This window comes from Taudactylus pleione, unplaced genomic scaffold (assembly GCF_031769625.1).
Source record: "Taudactylus pleione unplaced genomic scaffold, aTauple2 ptg000211l, whole genome shotgun sequence".
Classification (NCBI taxonomy): domain Eukaryota; kingdom Metazoa; phylum Chordata; class Amphibia; order Anura; family Myobatrachidae; genus Taudactylus; species Taudactylus pleione.
Genome location: NW_028284613.1, coordinates 8,279,742 through 8,303,921, shown reverse-complemented (window position 1 = coordinate 8,303,921; position 24,180 = coordinate 8,279,742). Strand labels below are relative to the sequence as shown.

General features: G+C 46.5%; 1 protein-coding gene across 2 annotated transcripts in view; it reads right to left on the bottom strand.

Moving 5' to 3' along the window:
• The window catches only part of MTMR8 (myotubularin related protein 8), a 92,182-nt gene that overhangs the window by 29,175 nt on the left and 38,827 nt on the right, over positions 1-24,180 (bottom strand). For both annotated transcript variants that reach the window (XM_088478214.1, XM_088478215.1), the window contains exons 8-9: positions 7,655-7,764; positions 3,890-4,015 (exon numbers count right to left, since the gene is read on the bottom strand). In XM_088478214.1, coding sequence (XP_088334340.1) covers positions 3,890-4,015; positions 7,655-7,764 — 236 coding nt within the window. The remainder of the gene's footprint in view (positions 1-3,889; positions 4,016-7,654; positions 7,765-24,180) is intronic.

Below are 24,180 nucleotides of genomic sequence, written 5' to 3'. Positions count from 1 at the left end.
CAGAACTTGTCAGAGAATTAAGCCACGCAGGCTCCTGAGAGACTTGGGGAGGGGAAATAGGGAGACTGTGTGGTACCATCAATTGTCTCGGGAAACCGTGCATGGGTGAAGACACCACCGACTGCTGGAACAAACCCATCTGTGAGAACGCAGGCTGTGGAGCTAACTGGCCCACGAGGGTTGTAAGCGCTTTGGCGAAACAAGCCCAGGGCGGCTCCTGTACCGGGGCCGTGACAGTAATTGGCCGCGCCAATAAATAACACTGCCGACATAGCCCCTCCGCACTACCTTCCCCTCCGCTAAAGGTACCTTGCACGTAGTACACAAAAGCTGGAGAGGAAAGTCACTCTCAGACATGATGGTAAGTATGTGACCCCTCTCACTGATACTCGTAGTATAGTGAGACCACCCTGCAATCAGCGCACCGCAAGGGCTTTAGCAGAAAAAGATCAGGGACAGTGAAAAGGCTAACAGTAGAAAATGAAAGTACAGGCAGCAGCGCTAGCAGAAGTCACATACAATGCAAAGAAAATCAATTCCTGCACTAACAGCGTTGATAATCAACTACGCAGACACAGAGCCTGGTAGGACACAGCGCTGCATACACAGACCTGAACCAAACGGAGGAGAGGTATGCCGGGGGACCCAGACCACGATGCCACCGCTTCCAAGCTTCCAGCAGCGTTTACCATGCGCTTGTAAAGATGGCCACCGAGGAGCATAGAGGAGGCCGGCCTGGGGGAGGAGCGCTGCCACAGGGCCAGTCAGCACAGTGCAGAGAGGGCTGTGTGCAGCAGGGGAGGCGCCGGCTGTGCTACAGGGAAGGCGTGCTCATCCGCGGTCCGCTGTCCCAGGGGGGTAGTGGAAGCGCAGGTTAGGTACCTGGATCCACGCTGCAGCCAGTCCCCAGGGAGCCCCCTGCCTGGGGACTCTAGACCATGTTTCAGCAGGGTCCCACCGCGGGACCCCGCTGCTTACCTGCTGCCCCCTTGGATCCGGCCATGGTCCCAAACATCTGGGGTCACCGCTAGCTGTGACCCCAGATGCTTACCAGCATCCCCGGATCGGTACCGGCATTCTGGTACCGGCGGGGGTGTAGGGAAGACAGCATGGACGTCAGCACTGACTGTCCATGCTGTACTTCCAGATGTGCAGCCACAGCTGCATTGAAGAAACTTCAGGGGCTATTCTTAGCCCCCCTCCTAACAGGTGCATCCGACTCCGGCTGGGCACCAAACGAAGCTGAGATGCTTTGGCTCGGGGGCGGGGTATAGGAGGGGGACCCTAGTGCATCCTGGGAGGCTGAAAACTAACTCTATGGTGTCCGATGCCTGACGTCATCACCTATACCCAAGGTATCCTGTGGATACCCTATGGACCCTGATGTAGAAAACAAATGAGTGTGAGGACTCCTACGCAGTGCTAAATAGTTACATTTACCAAGTGTAAATTGTTCAAGGTACAGCAAAAACATCTATGGCGCTGATGAGCACTTAGATATCTGCCAAAGTGCACAGGATACATAGCAATATGGTGTTTGCGGAGGAGTAGACATTTGCAGTAGTCAATGCGACAGTGGATGGAATGAGAGCATTTGGTGAATAGTATGGAGTAGAAGCACCAATACACCTAGCTTTCTATAGCAGTGTAAAGTGACATTTCATTAGCATGTAACAGAGACCTTCATGATGTCCCTTCCCACACAACTAATGTAGAGGATGAAAGAGGCTACAACAAGTAGAATTTTAGACTGAAGCAGAAGTTCCCAAACTCAGTCCTCAAGGAACCCTAACAGTCCAGGTTTTAAGAATATACCTGCTTGACCACAGGTGACTTAATTAGTACGTCAGTCAATTGCTCACCTATGCCCAACCATGGATATCTCTAAAACCTGAACTGTTGGGGAGCCTTGAGGACCGTGTTTGGGAACCTCTGGACTGAAGGGTTTCATTTAAAGAAGGGTGAGGTAGTAAATTACTAGGGAGTTGGACCTTTGGGATGTTGTTTCCATTTTTCCTCATTCCTCCTATCCACACACACAAATGCACAGCTAATTTGCACAGTAGTCTGATTGTGAAGAGCAGACATGCATGCACCATGTAAGTATCCCTCCTTTTCCCTATAACCTATCCTACCCCCAACTCAATACCACCCCCTCTGGGTGTTTCACCAGCTCCTGCCCCACACCCATTCTTATAGTCTCTCCCTTTAGATTGTAAGTGACCACCAGCAAGGCCCGCTCTAACGTCTGCACACTGGGTAACGCCAAGGCATTCCTTTAGAACTCTGCCAATCTGGGACATGTAATAATCCTCTCACAATGCAGTAAATTAGGAGCATGAAGATAGTGGCAGGGTAAGGGTAGTGGTTTGATCTGCAGAGGTCCAGAAATATCAAAAAGAGCAGACTAAATGTATTACATGGAGAACAACAGACTTCTAGACTGAGCTTTCCCCTGTAGACATACACATGAGCAAAGACCAGTGTGCCATAAATGAAAGTCTCACTATATAAGTCACTGAAATTTGCTGTAAAACGGGTGGAATTACTTCTTCATTTTATTAAATAATGGTTCAGCTAAGGAAAATCCATCATGTGGATCAGAGCAGTTTATTTTATTTGTATTCTGGACTATATGAACGTTTTCAGCAACAGATAAGATTATACTTTTTACAGTTTATGCCAAACGTTACCATTAGTGCTACCGTAAACCAAATCAGTAAGAGAGAGCATTGACTGTGCCGCTGCCTCTGAGCCATTCCTTACTGGGAACAAAGGGCATCACTGGATACATGCAAAACATTGTTTCCTTACATTGCAACCAATTAATTTTGGGCCTGATTCAGAGCCGGACGCAATTAGCGCTCGCTCGTCCAGAAAATAGGGGTGGCTATTCAAATGAACCGTTCGCTGTTTGCGGTCTGTTCACGCCTCTAGGTCTGAACGAGCGTACAAAACTTGCGGTCGTTTTTTGGGAAACTACGCCCCCTGGTCGCTCGCATCCTACGTCATGTCCGCTATTTATTAGATTAATCGAGTACATCGAACAGGGTATGAACTGCTCGCTATTCTTGTGGTTGGTTTTTGCTACCACAATCTTGCGAGCAGTTCTGGCTATAAAATAACCCAGTGACGTGGTCAATGACGCTGCTGTTTTAAATATGCACACCCATAAAACGCCCGTTTTGACCTTTAAGCACGCCTGCGATCGGATCTCCACTCCCCGTTTTCAAGCACCTTCCCCCGTTACCACCCACATACGCCTCTTTCTGTCACTCAAATTAGCAGGCATTCGCTATTTTGCGAGCACATGAATTTCGGCCGCACTGACTGGTTCGCGCATGCGTATAACGATCTGTACGCATGCGCAGTTGGGCAAACATAGCTCAGAGCGAACGAGCTGCCGCTTACGAGTGGCTCTGAATCAGGCCCTTTGTCCTCTAACTTCATAGGCTGCCCCGATTAGTTCATGCTATGTAGCAAAGGATCATCTCAAATACTTTACTATTTAGCTTCCTCTACAGATCCATTTGTTTTTCAAGTTAAACATTTCAAGCTGCATACACACGGAAAGATCTGTATCACCAACGACTTGAAAGATATCTTTCAGTGACGTCATCCTGCCACACATCTCTGAACAGGTAAAGGTGACGATATCTTGCAAGTTGACCTGCATGTACTGACGACCATAGTTATCGTTATCGTTCATGCGGGAACGCGCATCGTTGGTTGTTCACTGCATAAAAATGAACGATATGAACGATATATCGTTGAACGATATCGTTATAATTCATAGATCTTGCACCGTGTGTATGCAGCTTTAGACTTTTTTTTTTTATGTTGTACTTAATCACAACTCACAGTTTGGCATTATGTAGCTCCCACTTACCATGAAGCCTTTAATAGTTCTGTAGAATGGATCCAGGAGAATGCCAGCCAGCGAGCACACTTGTGCTGTACGGTCCCATCCATCGGAGCAGTGAACCAGCACACTTGCATTATCGTCTCTCACTGCCTGCCAGAAACAAGGTGGAGTTATGAACAATTACACACTAGACTTGTCAGACACCTTAATTAGATATAAGGCAAAATGCTTTTGAATTATAAAAAAGCAAATTGTTGGGCAACGGGTTGGTGAGCCAAGAAAGCTCCATTTTATGGAGGAGCTGAATGCTCATGTGGTGTGAGAGTGAGCGTTACAGGGGTGCTTCTCGCTCATTTATTTGTATACACATTTATTTCTTCTAGTGAACAGAGGCTTAAATACAAGACCCTTATACATATTGGCCCTCATTCAGAGTCGATCGCTAGATACAAGCAGTCGCTCTGAATGAGGGCGGCCGCTTGTGGTGTGAAGTGAGGCCTCCTGGTCGCTAGCTAAGCTAAGGGGTACCACCCACAGCTCTAGCGAGCGACCAGGTTGATGGTCGCGATGGTCAGGACCATTGCGACCATCGGGGCTTGTGACGAGACCCTAAGGTTATCAGTGGGGCCGCCCCCAAACGGCAAGCGTTCCGTCGGGAACGCCTCCGTTCGGCCGGCCACCCCCCCTGCCCGCCTCCCAAATGGGGCGAGCTGTCAATCACCATCGACAGCTTGTCCCCTTTGGTGCGAGATCCTACGGGTCTCGCGCATGCGCACATCGGAGCCGGCTACGACATGCGCATGCCCAGTGGGCAAACATCGACGCGGTTGCGAGCGCTCAGCGCTTGCGACCGGGTCTGAATAAGGCCCATTATCCCTAGCCAATGAGTAATGGGAAATGTGGATACCAGGATATAAGCAACTGAACAGCTGTTTTGCAAATATTGTTGAGTTGGTTTATATACAAATATTGTGGTCCTGATTCAGGGGTGGTCACTATTGCAGCTGCGGTTGCGATTATTTTGCGGAGTCGCAGAGTGGGTAATGCGCATATGCTAGTCTTGGCCTTCCCCTCGTGCGTGGGTAATGCGCATATGCTAGTTTTGGCCTTCCCCTCGTGCGTGGGAAATGCGCATATGCTAGTTTTGGCCTGATCCTTGTGCGTGGGTAATGCGCATATGTTAGTTTTGGCCTTCCCTCGTGCATGGGTAATGCGCATATGCTAGTTTTGGCCTGATCCTTGTGCGTGGGTAATGCGCATATGCTAGTTTTGGCCTTCCCTCGTGCATGGGTAATGCGCATATGCTAGTTTTGGCCTTCCCTCGTGCATGGGTAATGCGCATATGCTAGTTTTGGCCTGATCCTTGTGCATGGGTAATGCGCATATGCTAGTTTTGGCCTTCCCCTCGTGCGTGGGAAATGCGCATATGCTAGTTTTGGCCTGATCCTTGTGCGTGGGTAATGCGCATATGCTAGTTTTGGCCTTCCCTCGTGCATGGGTAATGCGCATATGCTAGTTTTGGCCTGATCCTTGTGCATGGGTAATGCGCATATGTTAGTTTTGGCCTTCCCTCGTGCATGGGAAATGCGCATATGCTAGTTTTGGCCTTCCCCTCGTGCGTGGGTAATACGCATATGCTAGTTTTGGCCTTCCCTCATGCATGGGTAATACACATATACTTGTTTTGGCCCTATCCTTGTGCGTGGGTAATGCGCATATGCTAGTTTTGGCCTTCCCTCGTGCGTGGGTAATGCGCATATGCTAGTTTTGGCCTTCCCTCGTGCGTGGGTAATACGCATATGCTAGTTTTGGCCTTCCCTCGTGCCTGGGTAATACGCATATGCTAGTTTTGGCCTTCCCTCATGCATGGGTAATACACATATACTAGTTTTGGCCCTATCCTTGTGCATGGGTAATGCACATATGCTAGTTTTGGCCTTCCCTCGTGCGTGGGTAATGCGCATATGCTAGTTTTGGCCTTATCCTTGTGCATGGGTAATGCGCATATGCTAGTTTTGGCCTTCCCTCGTGCGTGGGTAATGCGCATATGCTAGTTTTGGCCTTCCCCTCGTGCGTGGGTATTACACATATGCTAGTTTTGGCCTTCCCTCGTGCATGGGTAATACACATATGATAGTTTTGGCCTTCCCTCATGCATGGGTAATACACATATGCTAGTTTTGGCCCTATCCTTGTGCATGGGTAATACACATATGCTAGTTTTGGCCTTCCCTCGTGCATGGGTAATACACATATGCTAGTTTTGGCCTTCCCTCGTGCATGGGTAATGTGCATATGGTAGTTTTGGCCTTATCCTTGTGCGTGGGTAATGCGCATATGCTAGTTTTGGCCTTATCCTTGTGCGTGGGTAATACACATATACTAGTTTTGGCCTTCCCCTCGTGCACTAGCATGTTCCGGACTATGCAAGCCCTGACATGCCTAATTCCAATGTCGGTGGACAGTGTAACTCTTCCGGTGGTACTGAGCACTCCACCATCATGTCCACCATCACCCGTTGTACCAGCCTATGGCTGGTGCAGTATCTCCTCCTGAAATTGCTATAAACATGGCGTCTGACTGCAGCCCTGCGTTTAAAAACACATCTACGTTTACAGACACGTGTGTGATACTCCCATAGCACATACAGGAGACGGTCTTGTTTTGCATTCACTTCAGGCCACCTCCCAGGAACACCCAGGGTCTTGTGCCATCAACTGCGCAAACATCAGCATACTGTCCACCTCTGAATCAGGCCCTATGTCAATGACTTAATATTTCCTAACAGTTTTTTTTAAATAACTAAACAATTTGAAGTAATGTTGTTTGGTTACTACTGTATGAGAGTATTTACCACAAATTGACATACATCATATCACTATACAGAGAAGGCAATCTGAATATTATATTGTTATTTCTCTGCTGGCGGGTTTCCGAATATCTGGCGTATTGATGGCCATCAGTGGGTTAACCATCAATGGTCAACATCGATATTGCCATCATTGGTTAACATTGATGGCATGAAACCATCAACAGGGAATCATCAATGGTTCTCACCCATTGATAGTCATCCCTGCTGTTATGAATGGCAGGTGGCAGGCCAATCAGGGATGGGGCAATGGAAAACCAACGACGGTCGACCTCTATCCCTAGTCTGGATTTGCCTTCAGCGGTTGTTCTCCCCCTGATGGAATAAAAAGAAGCCTGCCTTGGTAATAGTTATCAGAGATCCCTGATGTCTAACTCTCTTTTTGTTCCTGCTGACGCATTTTTCGTACAGCCAACAACAGCAGTGCTGCCATTACCTCAACTTAGGGCTTGAATCACTTTGAATGCTGCACCCCAGTTAATTCATATTGTGACAGCAGGTTTAACTTACGGAAGAGTCTGTTCATTTGATTACTTAAAAGGAAGGAAATGCTGTGCAATGCAGTATTTACAATAATGGCACTCTATGGGAGAAGCCTCGCTATAAAGACTACGTCAATGGCAGTGAAAAAGATTAATGATATGGACTCCACCTCAAGTGTGTACAGTGATGGCACATAGTCCCAGGAAGACACTGAAGTTCTGTAACACAGAAATCCCAGACTCCGCACACAAAAGGGCTTTACAAAGGAGCAGTTATGGAAAGTGTTAAGAGACCACAAACATCAACGGCTGCTGGTTTTAATATCCTATGACTACATCACATTTGTGGGTGTCGGAGACACACACTCACATATTTAATGAAGATTGCAATATGGTTTACATGTAATTAAAAAACATAGCTCGTGTCACATTTCATACCTTGGCTAAAAAATCTGAAGCATCCAATATAGCTTTAATGTGCCGCAACCAGCCAGAGTTCTCAAGGACCGTAAGGAAACTACTCATGGATGGGTTCTTCAATTCACATGCTAAGTGAGAAAGGAAAAAGTGCCGAATTAATAAATAAGTAATCATTGGTAGTGAAGAAGCTCATAAACCCTGTATTATATACATACACACACTGCATATTATATATATACACATATATACATATACACACACACACACACACACTGCATATATACGCCAATCAGCATTAACATTTAAACAACCTGCTTAATATTGTGTAAAGCCCCCCTGTACCACCAATACAGCTCTGACCAGTTGAGGGATGGACTCCACAAGACCTCTGAAGGTGTCCTGAGGTAGCTGGCAGCAAGATGTTAGCAGTAGATCCTCTAAGTCCTACAAGTTGTGGCCTCTATAGCTCGGACAGGTTTTTCCAGTGTCAAAGTAACATCCACATGAATGCCAGGACTCAATGTTTCTCAGCAGAACATTGGCCAGAGCATCACGTTGCCACTGCCAGCTTGCCCTCTTCGCACCCAGCCATCCACATGGTGTAAAAACATAATTCATCAGACCAGATGAACTTCCACTGCTCCATGGTCCAGTTCCGACACTAACATACCTATTGTAAGTACATATGGCAGCGGACAGGGGGCAGTATGGGAACTCTGAATGGCCTGCGGCTATGCAGTCCTATTTACAGCAAGCAGCAATGCACTGTGTGTTCTGACACCTTTCCATCATAGCCAGAATTAACTTTTCTCAGCATTTTGTGCTACAGTAGCTCTGGGATACAACCAGACAGACTAGCCTTCGCTCCTCACACACATCAATGAGCCTTGGGCAACCATACTCTATCGCCACTTCACCCCTGCTTCCAACACATCAACTTCAAGATCGTAGTAGAAACTTGCTGCCTAAAGTAACACACTGCAACAACATAATCAATTTTACTCACATATATTATTATATATATATATATATATATATATATACACACACACATACACATATATATATATATATATATATATATATACACACACACACACACACACACACTGCAGACGAGACATGTTTCTGTATTATGCACTTTAGGACATGACTGCATTTTCATATATATCACATCACATGGACTTATGATACTAGCCCCTTGACAAAACAGCACAAAACGATGCACCTAATGTGTATACATATTATACATGACTCAGCAGCACAGTACTATCCCTACTCACCATTGCTTAATGTAGAGAGGAGAACCAAGCAACTAGCGGACAGCTTCGCTTACATGCTAGCGTATATTATTGTCCACCTCTTCTACAGCCAGATTACATTGGATTTTATAGAATGTTTCTGCAGCTCTCTCTATATTACAACCTGTCCATTCATCTTCAACAGAGCTCCTACTCAAGGTTAAAGTTGGACAATGCAGAGCACCCCTATTTGCGACTCAGAGTGATAAAGTTATTTTAATTACAGCAAGACTAAATAATTTAAGATCATGTTTAAATAGTTAAAATATCCCACACAAATGTGTAGCAGTGTTTGAGTATTCAGGACACAAAAAGGGCCCGATTCAGCAAGGATTGCAATTGCAAAGCTGCACGCAGGCAGCTTTGCAACTGCGATCCTTGCAATAATGCAAAGGCAGCAGGAGGTGTATGACACCCCCTGCTGCATTTGCAATCCCAGCACCGCGACGGAGGTTGCAGGCTGGGATAACCATTGCGACCATCAGTGGTCAATGATTGCAATTGAGTACGGCTCCGGGCCTCCGGCCAGCTGAATAAGCCTCAGCTTACTCAGGCTGGCCAGCTTGCGATCAATGCAGATCCTGGGCTAGCGACTACCGGAAAAGCCCCCGTTTCCGGGAATGACGGCCGACCCCGCATCGACCCTTAAATGCCTCTGCCTGTTAATCAGGCAGGGGCACTTAAGGGTTTGCGTGCGACTACGCATGACCCATTATGCACACTCACAGAATGGGTCCTGCGCGCGCAAAGAATCCCGATAATCTGGAATCTGCAATCAGCAGTGAACTTGCGTTCACTGAATAGTTCACACTTTTATTGTTGTGTGTAGACTGGAGTTTGCCCCACCTAGTTGGATTTTTTAAGGTCCAACTTAAAGTGATAATTGAGTTTTGAACCTCCCCTTTTTTTTTTTTTTATTAGAAGGGGCAGAAATGTAATGAGTCGTTTTCGAAAACAGGATAATCCCTTTAATATAAAATAAGATGTTGGAAATTACTTTGGGGTCAGCAAGTCCCCCAATATTTAGCATTACTAACAATTATGCGGCTTTGCTAAGAGAGTATGTGCAACAGTTTCTATGACTGTGACAATATCATTAGAGTACTCATGACAAACCCCCTTTCCAAAAATGTTAAAAAAAAAAAAGAAGTTATGGTAGACTTACCATTGATAACTCTTTTTCTTCGAGGTTCATAGGGTCCACAGGGATACTATGCGGATAATGTGGTTGGAGTAATCCAGGCAACAAACAGTTAAGCTTTCAGCTCCCAGGATGCCTCTGGTCCTCCTCCACATATACCCCGCCCCCAGCCACAGGCATTCAGTTCTGTAAACAAGCCCAAGGCAGGAGAAGGAAAGAGGAGAAGGAAGCACAATCGTACACCAGAAGCATCCTGAAAAGCAAAAGTATCAAAGGTGTAAACCGAAGAAAAGTATGGATAGAAGACCACGTGGCTGCCTTGCACAATTGCTCAGCAGAGGCACTACGACTAAACGCCCACGATGTCCCCACAGACCGGGTAGAATGTGCTGTCGCCGTGTTTGGGACAGGAGGAGATCAACCTGTGTGTGTACATCTGAGAGATAGTAATACGTAACCATCTAGCCAGAGTCTGGCTGTTGTCTATATGGTTTATGAAAACCATATAGCACAAAGAGAGCATCTGATTTTCTAAGAGTTTGTACGCTCCACATAGATATGGAGAGCACGAACCAAATCCAGGGAGGTTTCATCTACAGAAAGGTCTGTAGACTGAATAGCTGGAACCACAATCTCTTCATTCACATGAAAACGAGATACTACCTTAGGAAGGTAAACCTCCCTTGTACGGAGAAAGCTCTATCCTGGTAAAAATATCAAAAATGGGCAGCAACAAGAGAGCTCTGCCAAATCAGACTCTGCGTGCAGAAGAGATAGCGAGGAGAAAAAGGGTCTTCGCTGTCAACCATTTCAAATCTACAGAGTCCAGAGGTTCAAATGGGGAGCTTGTAACCCTTTGAGAACCAAAGACAAATCCCACGGTGCTACCGGTGGGACAAAGGGTGGCTTAACTCGGAGAACCCCCTGAAAAAAAAATTCTAACAACTGGCAAAGAAGCAATCCTTCTCTGGAACCAGACTGTGCAGAAACCTGTACTCTCAGGGTAGCCAGGCGGAGACCAAGGTCTAGCACAGCCTGGAGAAAAAGTAAGTACCCAGGAAACCCTAAAAACCTTAGAGTCATACTTTCTGTGGGAACACCATTTACCAAAAGACTGCCAAACTCTGTAATAGATGCGGGCAGAGGAAGGTTCTCGTGCCCTAAGCATCGTTTGAATCACAGAGCTGGAGAAACCCTTGGATCTTAAGATGAAAGACTCAAGAGCCACGCCGTCAAAAACAGACGGGGTAAGTCCGGATGTAGGCAGGGACCCTGCGCTAACAGATCCGGCCATAGAGGAAGAGGAAACGGAATGTCTATGGATAGATTCCTTATGTCGGTGAACCAATGACGTCTGGGCCAAGCAGGAGCCACTAGTATTACTGTTCCACCTTGCTGCTTGAATTTCTTGAGGACCCTTGGGAGGAGGGAAATCAGAGGAAAATGATACGCCAGTGTGAAGTCCCATCTTACAGTCAGTGCGCCCACTAAGGTGGCTGAGGGGTCTCTGGTCCTGGACCTATACCTGGGGACCATGTGGTTGTGACATGATGCCATTAGCTCAGTGGTTCTCAAACTTGGTCCTCAGGACCCCACACAGTTCATGTTTTGCAGGTCACTCAGCAGGTGCACAGGTGTAGTCATTACTCACTGACACATTTTAAAAAGGTCCTCAGGTGGAGCTAATTATTTCACTTGATTCAGTGTGGAGACCTGGAAAATATGCACTGTTTGGGGTCCTGAGGACCGAGTTTGAGAACCTGTGCATTAGCTCTATGTCTGGTAGGCCCCATTTGTTCACTAGGAGTTGAAAAACCCCCGGATGGAGAGCCCACTCTCTGGCATGTATGTCCTGATGACTTGGGAAGTCCACTTCCCAATTGAGGACTCACGGGATGAATATTGCAGAGATAGCCAGAAGAGGACGTTCTGACCAAACCAGAATGTATGTCACTTCCCTCATGGCTCCATGACTTTGCGTGCCTCCCTGATGATTGAGATAGGCTACTGCGATCATGTTGTCGGACTGGATCTGGACCAGCCTGCCCTGGAGCAGGTCCTGTGCCATGATGAGTGCTTTGTATACTGCTCTAAGCTCCAAAATGTTTATGGGCAGATGACTTTCCTGATTTGTCCATCTTCCCAGAAAAGTGTGATGACCTGTCACTGTCCCCCATCCACGAAGACTGGTGTCCAGGGTGAGAACCACCCAACTTGGAATCCAGAATGGGCGACCTTTGTCTAGATCAGTGGTCTCTAACCTGTAGCTCGCGAGCTACTGGTAGCTCGTGGTCTTAATTTTGGTAGCTCACCCAGCTGCAGTACTGCAGTGTAAACTAGGAGGAAGTGACCTCTGACGTGTGCTCCCCCGTGGCATCGACGCAATGGGTGGAGCCACAGGGAAGCACATCAGGTGATTGCTACAGCCATCACCTGACGTACTTCCCTGTGGTTCCACCCACGGAGTCTATGCTACAGCGGAACGAGTGACTCCCGCCCAGCCTTGCCGGAAAATCACACAGCAGCCCTGCCTATATCTTTTGCTAATCTACTGCACGTACCTCCTTGGCGTCGGTAATTAATAGTACAATGTGCCTGTGCCTACATTTTATTTACAAACTACAACAATATCAAATTAAATGCATTTTTATTTTCTATTAAACATTTTTTTTTCATTTTCTTTAAATTATCCTCAATTGTTCAATTATAAGCCAAATTTTTTTTCTACAATTTTAGTAGCTCTTCAGGAGGTTTAATTTTTCTAAGTAGCTCACACCTCAATTAACGTTAGAGACCACTGGTCTAGATGATCCTTTTGCAGCCACCATATGAGAGAGAGATGAACCTCCGGAGTGAGAAGGATCCTCTGGGACCTTGTTAGATAATACTGTCCGTTACAGAGGCATGAAATGGAACAGAGCAGATTACACCATGTCGATGGTGGATACCATTGACCCCAGGACCTGCATTGCTGATAGAATGGATACCCTTCGATTGCGTAGCATTTTACGAATTCGAAATGATAGGGCCGCAATCTTGTTCTCTGGCAGAAACACCCTTTGTGCCTGAGAATCCAGAAATGCCCCCAGATGTACCATCCGCTGTGTTGGAGAAAGAGAGGATTTCTTCCAATTGATGATCCAGTGGTCAGTTGAAGATGGTGTTGTAGAACAGCTGGAGACTGTGCCAATATCAGAAGGTCATCCAGATATGGTAGTATTCTGACTCCCTGACGCCTAAGGTAGGCTGTCATAACCGCTATTATTTTGGTGAAGACCCGAGAGGCTGTTGATAGACCAAAGGGCAGTGCCTGAAATTGGTAATGTTGCTGCAGGACAGCAAACCGTATAAAATTGTTGGTGGGATGGTGCAATAGGCACATGCAGATACGCATCCTAAATGTCCAGGGAGACAATAAAATCCCCAGGTTCCATTGCCAAAATAATTGACCGAAGAGTCTCCATAAGGAACTTGGGTACACGAATGAACTTGTTGAGGGTTTTCAGATTTAGAATAGGGCAACGAGACCCATTTGGTTTCTGCACCAAAAAGAAGATTGGAATAATAGCCCCTTCCATGTTGACCCACAGGAACCGAGATTATCACCCCAGCCCTCAGCAGGGAGCAAATGGCTTCCTGGATGGCCAAGGCCTTGACAGAATCTGATGGGAGAGTTGTGCAAAAATTTTGGGGGGAGGACACCTCTGGAAATTGAGGGCATACTCCTGAGAGACCACTTCTCAGACCCTGGCGTCTGTTGTTGTTTGATGCCAGTAGTCCGCAAACAGGAGAAGTCGGCCCCTCCACCCTGGAATCCCCCAGGAGGAAGCCCGTCCCATTAGGCAGAGGGTATGTCGTCCGGGCTTAGAAGCTCGACATCTGGTCGGCCAGGATCTCTTATAGTTGTCTGCTTGGTTATCCTGCGAGAACTAGATGGCCTGGAGGAAGACTGTCTTTTTGCTCGTCCCTGAGGATGAAAGGACAAAAAAGAAGACTGCCTAGACTTCAACATAGCAATTGATGGCAGACCAACAGATTTTGAAGCTGCCAGAGTAGCGATTATCTAATTCTGCTTTATCTAATTCTGAGTTATGGTAACATACCTTAGATAACTCTTTTCCTTTGAGGTTCATAGGGTCCACAGAATCTACCTCTGGGGGGTAATGTAGTTGGAGAGATCCATTGCACCAAACAGCTAAAGCTTTGAAGCTCCCAGCATGCACTGGTCCTCCTCCCTATATATCCCACCTCCCGCCACAGGCATTCAGTTTGTAAACAAGTCTAATGGCAAGAGATGGAAAGTGGAGAAAGAAGTACAATGTACCCAAGAAACTTAAAATCAGAAGAGGGAATCAGTAATACAAAAAAGCAAAGAACAGATCCCAACTGAGGCCAGGTGCGTCAGGGTGGGTGCTCTATGGACCTCGAAAAAAAAAAAAAAAAGTTATCTAAGGTATGTTATACCATAACACTGATTTTCTTCTTCAGGGTCCATGGGGTCCACAGAATCTACCTTGGGGACGTCCTAAAGCAGTTCCCTTAAGGGTGGGGACGCTCCTGAGCAGAGAGGAGAATCCGCCGCCCAAAGGAAGCATCCTGGGAGGTAAAAGTATCAAATGCATAGAATTTGAAAATGGTATGGTCGGAATACCAAGTGGTTTCCTTGCACTGCTGTTCAGCCGATGCGCCATGTCTAACCGCGCCCACGACAGTCCGACAGACCGAGTAGAATGTGCTGTCACCTTGTTAGGAACAGGGAGAGCATCCTGTATATAGACTTGAACAATAGTCGTACGCAGCCAGCGGGCCAAAGTCTGTTTGTTAGCTGGCCATCCTCGTTTGTGAAACCCATATAACACAGAGCGAATCTGATTTCCTGATGGAGCTGGTACGATCTACATAGATACGAAGGGCTCAAACCACATCCAAGGAAGCTTCACCTGTAGACAGGCTTGAAGACAAAAGCTGGGACTACAATTCCCTCATTCATATGGAAACGGGATACTACCTTCGTAAGGTAACCAGCCATAGGCCCTTATTCAGTTCTAGGTGAAAACCCGTTATGATTACATCATTTTCGCCTATTGTAATTATCCCCGTATTCAATTACAAAGGCCATTTGGCGGTGCGAAAAGTCTTTGTAAAAAAACGGGGATAAGTTTTCTCCAACCTTTAAAGAATTGGGCTTTAGGGGTGCAGGCGTAAAAAAAATAGCCTACACCCCTGGGAATGCCCCCTAAAAACAATGAGCGTTAAAAAAAAAATAATTTGAAAAAAAAAATCGTGACACCAGAGGAGTTCCCTTATATGCGGCAGGTGTTTTCTTCATTGCGGGTAGTAGCGACAGGTGCATTTTTGAAGAATTTTTAAAAATCATTTTAGGGACTTAAAAATATGCTTGCTTGCACCCATTATCATGTACCCGAAATTTGACAGTTATTTTTTCCCCCAATAAATTGCTAAATGCTACTCTTCATCACCTTCTCAAAACTGCATTTATGCACCTACCGTGGCTATTTAAAACCAGACTTCCCTTCAGTAGGCAAAAACGGGGGGGTAATGGTAATTTTCGGGAAAACATCCTATCTCTTTTTTTCGCCACTCACAGTTTCGCCAGGTCTCGTTTTCGTGTCCTTTGAAATTGAATAGGGGGATTATCGGGCACTCACGCGATACTTTTTCGCCTGGAAAACAGGTGAAGGAGGCGAAAAGTCTGGAATACGGGTTTTAGTACGAAGGACAGCTCTATTTTGATGAAAAGTATGGAGAGTGACATAGCAGTGCTGCCAACTCTACGAGCTGAGATAGCGAGGAGAAAAAGTGTATCTGCTGTTAACAGTCTTAAGTCCACCTTATCCAAGAGTTCAAAGGGGAAGCTTGCAGCGCCCTGAGAAGCAAGGATAAATCCCATGGTGCCACCGGGGGTTGCAGTCGTAGGACCCTCTGCAAAAATGTTCTTACATTTGCCAGGGACGCAATTCTGCGCTGGAACAAAACTGACAAAGCAGACACCCTCAAGATAGCCATGCGCAGACCTAGGTCTAACCCAGCCTGCAGAAAAGCAAGTACTCTTGAAACCCTTAGGGTCGTATTTTGTTTGGAACACCAACGAAAATATGAAAGGCAAAACCTGTGATAGATGCGGGCTGAAGCAGGCTTTCTTGCCCTCATCATCATCTGGATCACAGAAGCAGAGAAACCTTTGGCTTTTAAGACTGAAGCCTCAATAGCTCCGCCGTCAAAGCCAGTCGAGGTAAATCCGGATATAGGCAGGAACCCTACATTAGCAAATCTGGTCGTAGAGGCAGCGGAAGTAGCCTGTCTACGGATAGACATGTCAGATCGGTGAACTAATGTCTCCTGGGCCAGGCAGGAGCTATTAATATTAACCTGCCACCTTCCTGCTTGAACTTTCCTAGGAGGAGGGATATCGGAGGAAACAGGTATGCCATCCTGAGGTTTCACCTTACCGCCAGAGCGTCCATGAAGGTGGCTGAGGGGTCCCTCATTCTGGAGCCGTACCTTGGGACCATGTGGTTGTGGCATTATGCCATGAGGTCTACGTCTGGTAGTCCCCACCTGTCCACCAGGGGTTGAAAGACGTCTGGATGAAGAGCGCATTCTCCGGCGTTTATGTACTGACGACTTAGGAAGTCCGCTTCCCAGTTGAGGACTCCTGGGATGAATATTGCAGATATTGCTAGAAGATGGCACTCTGCCCACAGTAGAATGTTCGCCACTTCCCTCATGGCTGCCGGACTTAGTGTGCCTCCTTGATGGCTGATATAGACCACTGCAGTCGCGTTACTGGACTGAATCTGGACAGGTCTGCCGTGAAGGAGGTTCTGTGCCAGAATGAGCGTTCTGTGCACTGCACAAAGCTCCAAAACATATCTGTAGGTGACTTTCCTGAGCCGTCCACCTTCCCTGAAAGATGTGATGACCTGTCACCACTCCCCATCCTCGGAGACTTGCATCCGTGGTGAGGTGTACCCAATCTGGGACCCATAACAGGCGACCCTTGTTAAATGAGTCATTTGCAGCCACCCTCGAAGATGGATACCATGGAGCCCAGCACCTGCATTGCTAAGTGAACTGACACTCTCTGAATGGCAGAGCAGTCTGCGCACCCATAATTGAAGGGCAGCAATCTTGTCCACTGGCAGAATGCCAGCCTGATTGACTGCATGGCTTAGAACCTGATGAGGGAGTTGTACCAACCACCTCTGGGGACTGCACCCTTAAAGCACTCTCCCTACGGGAGATGGGGGAAAAAATACATTAATCTGGAACACTATCTGGAGTGTTCCATGCTTGCCCCATACGCTCAGTGAGCGATCAAATTGAGGTATTCCAGCCTATACACCAGGTTTATTGGGAGTTAGGAGCCGGTACTTCATCTTTTATATGAGGACTGAATTAACCGCCCCTGCTTAGAGAGGAACATGCACTGATTAATTATGCTCCTCCTCTCCCCGGGAGGAGAAAACTTGTATATCCTCTGCCCCCTCAGATGAGATATCAGAATCTGAAAGCAGGGTGGACCGAGAGAACATAATTTTCCATCAGGGCAGGATGTAATCACTGTGGGAAACCCAAATATAAGAGGCAGTGTGGGGTCTAACAAGCGGTCCACTAACTAAAGCTGGCCACACATCTAAAGATTATCTGTCCAACCAGCCAACTAGTTGATTGGAATGAAAATCTGGTAAGGTATATAATCAGCAATTTGCTCCCAAACACTGGAAAAAGGACCAAAACTGTTGTTTGAACAAATAGTTTAGATCAAACATTTAACAAACTTGTCTGACTACCATTTTCATCTGTTTTCTGGCATTTAGGAGCAAATTGCTGATCATCATTTACTCCCATACCTTACCATATTTTCATTCTAACCAATCAACAAGTTGGCTGGTTGGATGTAAGTTGGTCTAATGTGTGGCCAGCTTAAGTCATAACTTGAGACCAGGAGGACACACAAAGTGACCCCTGAACAGGTGCTGGTAAGTGAGCTGTTGTGGTGCATAACAATCAACACAGTCCCACCTGTATTAAAACCTGCGAGGCCTTACAGGATTTACATAAAACCAGCACAGGGACAACAGTCTCCTGCCTACCCTTGCAAGTAACCTACAACCAGTGCAGGATTAAAAAATGCAATGCGACTCCTTTCACAGATAAAAAGGAAACGCAAACTTTTTTCTTAACAGCAGAGTTAGCCTAAGTCACATAAAATGCATATAACATATTTGCAAAAGGGTATTAAAATCAACCACCTAAACCATACGTTTGGTAGGATTTTCATGCATATAAATACATTTGCAAGTGGGCACTACCACCTTGATAGGATAAAAGTTCATACAAATATACTTACTTGATCCTAGGAAAAAAGGTATACTCAGATAGAGGTTAAATCTCCCCTTAGTAAACATTCCACTGCAGCTGAGCTTCTCCACCTAATCAGGAGAGAGGGGGATGGGCAGCTCAGTCTTCACAAGTAAAGGCCCCCATACATCAGAGATTGATTGCAGCAATCGTGCAATTTGCAATCGATTGTGTATAAAAATCTTTCCCTTTTTCAATCGATTGTGGCAAGTCTGCAATCGATTGAAAAAGGGAAAGATTTTTATACACAATCGATTGCAAATTGCACGATTGCTGTAATCAATCTCTGATGTATGGGGGCCTTTAGGCCCATATTCAATTAGCCGAGAAAAGTCGGAATCCGCAAAAAAGTATCCTCGATTGCGACTTTTAGCCAGTCGCAAACTTATCTCCGTATTCAATTGCAAACACTTTTCGCGTACGCGAAACCGCAATACAATAGGCTAAAAAGATTTGCCTATGAATAGCAGAAGAAAAGTGCAAAATCGCTATTTTGGGGTGCAAAGGTGGCAAAACCACTTAGCCCCGAAAGGGATAACTGCTTCAGTCAAACCCCCCCCCAAAAAAGCGAGGAACACCCCAAAAAAGAACTTTGAAAGAGGGGGCGAAAAAGTGCAAAGTGGGTGTACAAACATAAAAAGTAGCGAAATAGACTTTTGGGGGGTCTGCAAGTATGGGTGAGGTGTTTTTTTTCCATTGCAGGAGTTTTGCTGAAGGTGCGTTTTTTACATTTCTTATAGCTTAATTTTAGCAACTTTTAAATATGCTAGCACCTATTTTTAAGTACCCCAACTTTGTAAGGACTACTTATTTTCAACTGCTTTATGCCATTCTTCACCACTTGTGCAAAGACACTAATTAGTGTCAATTGTGTGAACTTAAGTACCCCAAACAGTTGAATTACAGCTAATCGGGCACTACTACATTGATCCCCAAAGTTTCCACATCCGTTTGGGAGCCCAGGCTGATTTCCCCTATTCTGACACCACGTTTCACCTGTTCCGACTTCACGTATCTCCGTTTTTGCGTCTTTTGGAATTGAATAGGGCGAATCGCGGGTATACACACGGTAAGTTTCCACGGCTAAAATACGCGATGTAGGCAAAATGTCCGGCAGGCGAAAAAATATCACGGGTGCGAAACTAATTGAATACGGGCCTAAATGTGAAATACCATTTAACCCCTAACCCTGGTCGTTGAGGATAAACACGGAGCAATAGCAGTGATAGTTATACAGTAGAGGCCTCAGGGTGCGCCTGATTGCATATCTCATATGCTCTAGCTTTGCCGCAACTTGTCTATTCGCTTGCTTTACCTGCAGAGGGCTATAGACAGCAGTATACTCTGACTAGAGTGAGCAGGAGAATCAACCAACAGGGATTCATAGGGGACATAGAAGAATGCAACTGCTGTGGGTATCCCACAGTAGAAGGCAATATCGTGGAAGGAGCACGTGATGCTGCGATCTTGTCCACCTTATGCAACAAAACCTGCGCCCAAGATGCAACCCACGATGGCTCTTGTGAAGGTGCAGGTGTACCAGATAGGAAAGGTGGCTATTTACAACAGGCACTACACAATCCCTCTTGCACAAAATCCTGTTCAGACAGGCCTGCAAAACAGGATTTACATGAATTGAGCACTGGAGGCTCACCCTTCTCACTTTTACCCTCAGACATGTCACTGTGTGATCGGTATAAGGTGTAGAGTATAAATGCAGTGTGACCATTACATATGAAAAACCCCACCCTTTTCAGAGGGATGAGGAGAAGCACAGTGATAGATATAACAGTTTTGAAAACAAAAGACAGTATACATACAGCAGCTAGCATGAAAGTCACATACAATGCATAAATACAAACATTTGCTATACCAAATTGACTCTGAATCAAATGGTCAGCCCCGCCGGGGTATTGGCAGGATATAGAGCGCTATATACCAGACCCAGAGGAGAGGTATACAGGGAGACAGACCAGACCTCTGAGGCAACTCGCCTACAGCAGTACGCACAACTGTGAACTGCGAGTGTTTCACACACAAGGTGGTCAGAAGTAGCAACACAGAGGCGGGAATCCGTAACCAGGAAGCTGCGTCTGGAGAGGAGTGGCCGGGGGAGTGCCAATCTCCCCTAAGCTGCGATTTTGATAGCATAGGTACGCTGGCCTCACAGTAGTAGACGCTAACTACTGCGTTTACTACCCATCCCCAGCGACAGACGATATGGCCTCCGGCTGCCTTAGTGAGTACACGTTACACAAGGCCTTCTCCCGCAGCCGCCTCTGGTGCGTCTCCTACACCGGAGGCCTGGACTGTGTTGCACACGATTCCCCTCACGAGGAATCGCTTACTTGCCATCTCCATGATTCCGATTGCAGTCTGGACCCCAGTGACGCCGCAAGCTAAGCCTCGCTGAGGCCTCCGAAATCCCCAGGGCATATAGCAGTACTGGAGTTTCAGCATCTGTAGATGGAGTTGCAGCATCTGCGTCCTATTCAGCGCCTAGTACTACTTGAAGTTAAAAAAAAACTAAGGTAAATCATAAAAGAAAAAGCCTGGGACTGCCTAGGCAGTCCCACTGTTAAACAGGTGCGTCTGGATACTTGCCACGCACCAAACAAAAAAACTGAATGCCTCTGGCTGGAGGCGGGGTATATAGGGAGGAGGACCAGTGCATGCTGGGAGCTTCAAAGCTGTAACTGATTGGTGCAATGGATCTCTCCAACTACATACCCCCCCAAGGTAGATTCTGCGGACCCTATGGACCCTGAAGAAAGTATATTCCTAAAAAAAGATAAGGCTTCCAGAGCCTTCTTTGACCGTGTATCTGCTTTCCAGGACCATAACCAAAAGGACTCTACGAATCACAACTGAGGCTGCTGATGCTTTAGAAGCTAGGTGACCAGCATCTATTGCAGCTTCTCCCAAATAGGAGGCCGCTTCTTGCATGTGCTAGATATAGGTCAGCTGTTCTCTGGTAGCATTTGGTACTGTCTATTCCAATGCCACCGTCCATTCTTCAACCGTCTTGGCTACCCAAGCCCCAGCCATAGCTGGTCAAGTAACAGCTCCAGATGATGAAAATATTGCTTTAAGACATGTTTAAAATTTTCTATCTGTAGAATCTTTAAGAGAAGATACTGACTGAATAGGCATCATAGCATTCCTGGATTTCCTACTTTTTACATTCAATAGCTGGAAAAGGATACAACGATGCTAATCTTTTCATAACATGGAACAGTTTATCCGAGTTACTCCATGCTTCTTCTATAAGTTCAGTGAGCTGCTCAGATTTAGGAAACTCAGCTTTTACCACCTTCTGGCGTTTAAACACTGGAGCCTTCTTTCTAGGAGCTGGTTCATCATCCTGTATATTTAGGATTGATTTGACCGCACTAAAGAAGGAATATCCAGTGTAGAAGGACGGTCGTCCTCTCCCGAACTAGACCCTGGAGAAGAACCCGGCGCATCAACTTATTCCTCTGACGAGAAGTCTGAATCTACATGCTGAGCAGACTGAAAAAAAGAACCTCCGTTTAGTGACTACCGTTCTGTTTGCAACAGCCGACTGAGCCATGCTCCGAGTTGAGTGGGCATAAACATCCACACAGAAAGGATGTTTAGGAGGGGCAAACATAGCATGCTGTGGGTATCTCATTAAAGGAGGCAGTGTGGGAGTAGCCAAATGATCCACTAGCTGCATCATCACCTGAGACAAGGAGGACACCCAAGATAGATTCTGTACAGGGGCTGGTAGACTAGACTGGTGAGGTGGTTCTTTATAACAGACAACACACAAACCATACTTTATAAAGTCCTGAGGGGACAACCCCGCCAAACAGGATTTACATGAAACCAGAACAGGGGCCTCCACTTTATTTTTTGACATATCAATTATAAAAAAAGGTAACGATGCAATGTGACAGCCTTCACAAATAACAAGTAAATGTGAAGTACAAAGACAACCCCCCAAACACATGCAACAGAGGGAAGAGGAGAAAAAAAACGTGATAGTTATAACTGACAGTCAGAAAATAAAGGCAGTAACAACACAGCAGCTAGCAAGCAGTCACATACAATGCACATGTCAGAGGTTCCCAAACTTTTTTTGGAATCACGGTGCCCTAGAGTATCAGCATTGTTTTCACGGCACCCCTAAGCCAAACTTTTGTTATTAAAAAATTCAGATTTTTTTTTTATAAAGTAGTAAAGTGAAGTAAATTGTGCTGACCTGTCATCCTTAGGTCCGTTATGTGGTGGTGGACAGGTTTGTGCTTCCGTTTGTCCACATATTTACACTACGTTGAACATAAATAATAAAATTTGGTGCTGGACCACCAACCTGAGGCACCCCTGGCATATGTAATTAAGTTGCCATAGACCCTGTATCAACTACTCAAACACGAGGCTTGGTAGAGGGGACTGTCCCAAAACCTCCTGAAACCAAACCACTTCAGCAGAGCACCAATAGTGGACTGTGAGCGTTTCATATGCACGAGAAGGGTAGGAGGAGCGACCCAGACGCGGGAAAACCTTTGATGGATCTGCGTCTGGGTCGGAGCTGCCGGGGGAGAGCCTACCCCCCCTAAGCGCCATCAACCGGCCGGGTACGCTGGCCTCATGGCAGCAGAAGCATCTGCTGCCATTCCCCGGGGGTCAGACGATAAGGCCCCGGTGGTCTAGTGAGGAAGCGGACGACCCAGGCTCCCACTCTGTGCAGCGGCTTCCAGCGCTGCAAGCAAGGACTGCCGCGTACGATTCCCCGTGAGCAAGAAATCGTCTTACCGGACATCTCCGTGCGTCCGGCTGCAGTCCGGGCCTCAGCATCGCTGCTAGCAAGCTCTGCCGTAACCCCCTGAAATCACCAGAGACGTTGCTTGTTTTGCGGCCCGGCGGAGGTAGATGGAGTTGCAGTGCATGCGTCTTAACACAGACGCTCTGCACTGCTAACTCAAAAACATAGAAATAAAATAAAACATTAAATAAAAGCTTGGGACTGCCTGAGCAGTCCCGTTACAAAGGTGTGTCTGAATCCTGCTGCACCAAACGAACAACTGAATGCCTGTGGCTGGGGTATATGTGGAGGAGGACCAGAGGCATCCTGGGAGCTGAAAGCTTAACTGTTTGGTGCCTGGATCACTCCAACCACATTATCCCCTTGGTATCTTTGTGGACCCTGAAGAAGAAATTCCTGCTTTCTCAGTACTACATTGAAATACAGCCATCACTGATACCTTAAGACTCTGGTTCCCAGCAAATGTCGTCAATCAAGAACTGCCAATGACATCCTAAACTTCCCCTGACTTTAATGCATGGGACATAGCTGCTTTAAAATCGACTGAGGGTCTCGCAGTCATGGAGGTCGCAGCTCTATAACATTGCGTGTACTTCTTTGAGACCTCAGTGGACTATGGATCCATTGCAACCACTATTGCAATCATGGTAGCAATCGTGCACACTGTTCTGCTGCGAAAATATGCTAATGAATGCAGTAGCAGGCCGTAAACCTTACAATCCAGCGAAGACATCGGTAACAGAGTAACATCGCAGCCTCACGCACAATTACACCAGGTCAGACCTTACTCAGAAATTGCTAATCTTCCTGTACGCAGTGAGCACTCAAGCTGCGTATGCCATCGCAGTGACTAATTTATGCACGCCCCTGCCACAGCGTTCAAACGCACTGACATGTCTGCGTTTTCCCGACCACCCCCAAACAG